Source organism: Lepisosteus platostomus, chromosome 11 (genome assembly GCF_059453375.1).
Source record: "Lepisosteus platostomus isolate fLepPlt1 chromosome 11, fLepPlt1.hap1, whole genome shotgun sequence".
Lineage (NCBI taxonomy): Eukaryota > Metazoa > Chordata > Actinopteri > Semionotiformes > Lepisosteidae > Lepisosteus > Lepisosteus platostomus.
This window is the reverse complement of record NC_142621.1, coordinates 36,273,683-36,279,898: the sequence shown is the minus strand read 5'-3', so window position 1 is coordinate 36,279,898 and position 6,216 is coordinate 36,273,683. Positions and strand designations below refer to the sequence as shown.

The window sequence follows — 6,216 nt, the reverse complement described above, 5'->3', positions numbered from 1 at the left end:
ACATAACTAGCAGCACAGGATCATCTTAACCTTCCAGTCTTAATATTGCTGCAATCAAAATAGTTTACTTTCATTTCATTTCATTTACTTGTGCCACATTATATCATTCAGGAATAGTGAACACGGGAATCTATTTTAATGTGTAGTGTTGTAACGGACTGTACATTTGGAAGAATTACATGCTTCAAATTTCCATGCACCTAAATCTGTAAGCCAACAAATTACATGGATCAGGAGTATGAAACGAGCAGATAATGTATTATTGCCTGTGTTTCATTATTAATTTGCAAGAGCCCTATTTTTTACCTTTCCAAAGGTTTTGCAGGCAAATACTAAAGGTCCCTTCCATCTGTAACAATTATCAAACTTTACAGCCTACAGCACTTCTCTCACGATGAGGAAAAAAAATAAAATGGAAAAGTAGTAAAACATTGAAGGCATTAAAATAGTCTGCATTAACCACTAACACAAAAGCAGCTTTTTGTGCGAGACTGAATTGGGTACAACTGTACCTTTGATTCCATAATAACCGTGCTCCACCTAGTGGCTTAACTGTTGAATGTTTTTTAATTCATGTTATTATGGCATTATTGCTAAAGAAAAAAAGTTTAAAATAATTCCTCGTCTTTTCTAGCAATTCATCTAAGAGATTTCAATAAGCTTTATATGTATTAATGTTCTGATTTTAAATAAAAAAGTATAACAAATAGGAAAATATGATTGCAAACTACACTTTACTGCTTGCAGTTTCATTTGAGCCAGGCAAGCTATAGTTCAATTAGAATAAATTACTCTACATCTGTTCCAATCTGCTCACAAAATGATACAAATATGATTAGTTTATTTCTGTGATAGGCTAATATGTTTGGGATTAATACATTTTCAAGTAGCAAGACAGATGACTGTAAGCCAAAATGTCAGAATTGGACATTAGGTAGACAGATCATATTGTATCTGTCTTGATATGTAACAAAGTTTAGGATGAACATTAAACTGTCTTAACAAAACTGAGTTTTCATACTATGATAACCCTGAAATGGCCAGTTTACTACTTTGAATGTATTAAGATAAAGGAATTCTAACAGATTAAATGTTATCGATCTGTTAAGATTCATATTCATACAACCTTTCAAAATTTCTGCCCAGCAGCTGGTGTTTTCTATGTATACTGCAAGCAGCTACTTATTTTAAAATATGAAACAAAAATACTCACCTTAATTTCTAATGGTATTATATGTTTGAGTTTGTGTGATAAACATTTTATTACTTGGCAAATAATATAACTGTTCTGTACAAATATCATTTGTTGATAATTTGTGGTGTTGTTGGTCCACTCTTTATACTGCGAACTGATAAGAGTTAAATCCAATGTTCCAGTCTCTGAATGCCAATTTACACAAGCTTAAAACTAGAAACAAACTATGGACACAATGTATTAGATGCTAAAATAATTATAAATGCAAATAAAAAGGAAAACTGGATTCCAAGTGTTTGAATACCCATTGGCCATACTGAAATACACATTTTCAAGACAAACACAAAGATCTAAAATATTGCCTAACATCCAGTTTAGTAATCACAGAATGAGAGTTACGTATCTCAGACTTAACTGGGCAAACATAATTAGCATAAAAAGGTTCATTTCTATGGCACAGCTTTTGAATGCCCCTGCGCACCACAAAGTTCAAATGTTTCACCTGTTGATCGTTTTAATGTATTTCATGGAATTTATTATCCCGTGAGAAAGTGAAGAGTTTAAAAGAATGTTATTAATTCTAATGTTGTTTTAAGTGGTAACCATTAAAAAGAATTATTTGATTAGCAATCTAAGACCATGCCCTTTTCCCTGACGAAGATCAACACTCCAGCAGTAGGTCAGTGACCTGGCCTGGGAGAGACTCCATATTTATTGGTCGATGAAATTCCTCCCTCCCAATGAACAAGACATACTATTGTACTTGCAAGATTTCTCTGCCCTTCAGGGATATGTCCAAGAGGTATATTTTTTGCCTTTCCAAACCCTGGCTGCCCAGCAACCCTGTATTGGATAAAGCAGTTAGAAAATGAATGAGTTGGATTTTTGCCCCAGGGTCTTCATCATAAAGCTTTTTTTTGCAATGGCAAATGCTTATTGCCCTCTTTAAGGGAAAGGGGTATACTTGATCCTAACTAATTCCATTTAGTAGATGTTTTAGGAACCTGACCTTCTGTCTTCACGAGCCGTGTTGTGCCATCCGAACAGTCCAACCTCAACATCATGCTAAACTCTGAGACACTGGTGGGCTGCCTCCTCCAAGACACTCCGATCAAGGTGAAATCAAACCTGTTATTGGAAAGGAAGGCAATATCTGCTAAAACATCAAGAATCAGCTTACCTGGAAATGGTGATACAGGTAAGGAAAAATGACTTCAGTAGGAATGCAGGACTATTTTGTGTGCCAATGTGTACAAGAAAAGTGGCGCCAGTAACACTAGCTCTCAGTAAGAGAAACTATCAAGAAACAATTATGGGAGATCACTTATGGGCATGCACACAACTCCATAGGAATTCAGTCCTCAAACACTTCATTACTGACACTGCAGGTTTGTATTTATACAATACAGTAAAATAAACAAGCCTGTTAGGACCTAATGCAAAGAAACTGAGCAATTTATAAATTGAAACAGTATAAATGAGTTGTTTATAAAACTGCTGAGGCCTACATATTTCTCTGAACAAATTAATTTCATAAAATGAGCTACATTTTAAAATGAAAAAGCATAGAAAGACATTTTTCTGATTTTTGAACCTCCTATTTGTATCTTTTGGACACTGTTTATCACATGGTCTACTCTGACTTAGGCCACTCAGATTTGTGTCCAATCTTTTGTGAACCTGCCTTATAAGCGTTCTCCACAGTCAGTGTGCCTACCACTGTGATAGAGACTGTACCTGACATGCTGTCCCAACAATTCACAATATGTTTAAAGAAATCACAAAACATCAAACAACCACACTGCTCTCAGAAGACATAATACAAGAATATTTATGGATTTCATCTAAATTTTATTAATCCTCTCATTAATATACAAATAATACAGTCTCCCTGTCACCGTCCTAAAATTTAACTCATAACAAGAATGTTGGCAAACAAATTTAGCCTTGCAGTGCTGTGGTAGGTTCCTTACTAATCTCCAGACTAAGAGAAACTTGAAAAATAAGCAAAAGCATCATTTAACACCACTTAACTGCAACAAAAATACTTATTTCACTAATCTAGAAATTTATTGAAAACAAAATGTAGAAATGATCTCTCAATTTTCAAGACAATAGGAAAAAACAAAAAAAACAAACCAAAGATAATTCCACATAAGAAGTGAACACAGGACAAGTTCAAAAACACCACAGTATATTTGTTTTTGGTTACTTTATCAATTGCTGCGAGCCTTGGGTTGGGTAAAGCTGACAAAACAAATTCAACAGTCCAATTTTGGTCCAACAACCATTGTGTTCCAGTGGTTTGATTGTCAAAAAACAATAGCTACCCTTACCTAAGTAAGGCAAAAAAAAGTTCATTTATGAGCTTCTTCAGATCACTTCCAAAGTTGTTTTCATGAGTTAGATTTCTTTTTAAATTACCATACTGTGCAGAGAAAAGGGTTTATTATCAAAGTACTGTTAAAACGAAAACCTACAGTAAGCTCTTTCACTGAGTTATTGGACACTGTAATGGTATTACTGTCAAACTTTTGTAGATTGTGAAAAACAAGCAATAAGTACTGTAACTAAATATTACAAAGGCAGAATGGGAACAGTTCCAGTTCTGCAGCCACACAGGCATGTTCAAATGCTGAAATGATATAGTGGATTAGCAAATACTGACAGAAAAATTAAATGTGCATTCCATATATATACAATATCAGAACTCTCCAGAAGATTAAAAACAGATGATTCTGTAGGATGCACTGTAAAAATGCCCACAATAACCCTTTCTGTAAAATGGACATTTCACACAGTGGAGGAGTTTTTCAAATTTTCGATGTGATCACCCCTGGTTTCCTTGTCATTCTTGTGCTGTTCCTTAAATTCTTGTACATCACATCACTTCGTTTTAAACATGCACTATAATCTCTTTTTCTTATTCAACATTGCTCTTAATCTTTCATTACAGCTGCTAGCACACACTGCGGAATCCAAAAGGTGGGCCCTGAACAATCAGTGACTGAATTGAACTGAACCCCTCTCTGCCCCAGACCTGTTTCTGAAGTGAGCCATTTCTATTCTTGATGCTCTAGGAAACCACTCAGTCAGTCCCAAATCACAGTAAGGGCTGAACACTTAATCTACTACCTTCTAAAACAAATTTTAAAATATCTTAAAATGTTTTTAAACAGATGCTAACACCTAAACCTACACATTAAAAAAATAAAAAATAAAAAACAAAACATGGGGTAGGAGTCGGCTCAGTAATTTCAAGGAACTTTCATCAACGGAAAAGAAAGAAATAGTGGCTGTCCTACGGACTGGGAGTGGCTGGGTGTGTTACTTTATCCAAGAAAGCATGGCTCAATTAAAAAAAAGTAAGGGAAAGACGAGTCAAAATGTTACTGAGACCCTGCAAGCAAGGTCTTAAATATAGCTTAAATAACAGAAAATGAGATTTCTACAAAAATAAAGGTTATGAAATACGAGGTCCTGCTCCAAGAACTCCTCCAACACAAAGAGCACACATTCAACACAATCCTTCGATAGGGCGTGAGTGATCAGCACACAGTGGTTCCATTCCAATACACAGTGGTTAAAAGCCCTAGGGCTTTTGAACACTTTTAGCTCTCAACAATTCTCACAACTCATTTTCACCAAAATACTATATTGATCGTTTACATATGATATTGATATATATTTATATACTGTATATATATATAGATTCTCTTCCGATAATTTCTTAGATTTTTTTTCACATTTTTTTAGAAATACTGCGAATGTCTTCTCTTCTTCATCGAATGCTTAATATCACATGAGTATTAAAAAAAGGTGAAAAATTAAACTTTGTCTTTCAATTTGGGGATAGAAATCATGAAAAAGAACAGATCTGTGCTGGTCTGAAAAACCCAGGAAGCCGGCGGCTTCAGTTTTATAGGTTGCTGAACAGTTCGTTTTTCTTGCTCCAGTCCATCTGCGGCGCCCTCTTGTTGGAGCGCTTCTGGTGCGCCCGCTCCTTGGCCTGCTGCAGAGACATGGTGAGGCTCAGCGCCGGGTCGCCTCCAGACTCCTTCTCCGCGGGCTTCACCTGGATGCCGGAAAATAACACCGCATTCTTTTAATTTTCTCGCCGAGCCCCTGAAAAATTGTTTATTCACTAGGAACAACGCCACCCACAAATGAAGCACACTGAAAGTCTTATATAGAGTGTTTCAGTCACAATAGCTTTGGCTGAACCCCATGGGCTGGGTCCACTGGACGAGGAAGCTGGGACCCCCTGCAGAGTGAGGAGTGACCAAGGGGCAGCTGCACAGGTTGTTCAGGTTCAAGTTTATTTGTCATTCCAGCCATATACAGGAATACAGAGGAGCTAGATATTGTTCTCCAGGTCTACGGTGTGAATACAGACAAGACAATGCTGACGTAGATGGAGTGGTGGAGGGATGCAGAAGATGAATGTGAAGGAGAGAAGGGGAGAAAGTACAGTATTTATAAATATATACATTTATATGTATTACACTACACCGTTGCTGGGTAGGCCAGTGTTAGAGGAACCATGGTCTGGGAACAAGAAACACTTAAAATGATCTAATTAATAAATGTGATTGAATGATCTGACTAATAACTTATTTTCAAAAAAGCAAAAAAAGTAGTGTTGGCATTGGATCAGAGGTCTTCTCCCAGTGTATTCAAAGTGCTGTGCAGTGTAGTGCTGTGCTCTGGAGGCATCAGTGGGGGTATTTTACCACTTTGTATAGGGAGTGTCTGCAGTGCCACAGAGGGACAGCCCTCTGCCCCAGCCCTTGGTTTTTAGTCCTAATTAGTTTTTTTGGCCTGAAAATTTGTTTAATCCAAAAACAGCACAGACTCTTACCTCTGGGGTGGGTGTGCTGGCAGGGATCCCTGTGAGGGATGTGTTGGAGGAAGCGTTAGAAGACGTCGGGCTGACCGACACCTTGGGCTCTGGCTCCTTAGCCACCTTCCCATTGGCCTGGTCAAGAGGAGGACACAGGAAGCACAACAGGATATAAATG

General features: G+C 37.1%; 1 protein-coding gene across 1 annotated transcript in view; it reads right to left on the bottom strand.

The window, feature by feature from the left end:
• Positions 1-3,025: 3,025 nt before the first annotated feature.
• The window catches only part of nherf1b (NHERF family PDZ scaffold protein 1b), a 67,540-nt gene continuing 64,349 nt past the window's right edge, over positions 3,026-6,216 (bottom strand). Inside the window, exons 5-6 of the mRNA XM_088599432.1 lie at positions 6,057-6,173; positions 3,026-5,270 (exon numbers count right to left, since the gene is read on the bottom strand). Coding sequence (XP_088455558.1) covers positions 5,115-5,270; positions 6,057-6,173 — 273 coding nt within the window. The 3' untranslated portion in view covers positions 3,026-5,114. The remainder of the gene's footprint in view (positions 5,271-6,056; positions 6,174-6,216) is intronic.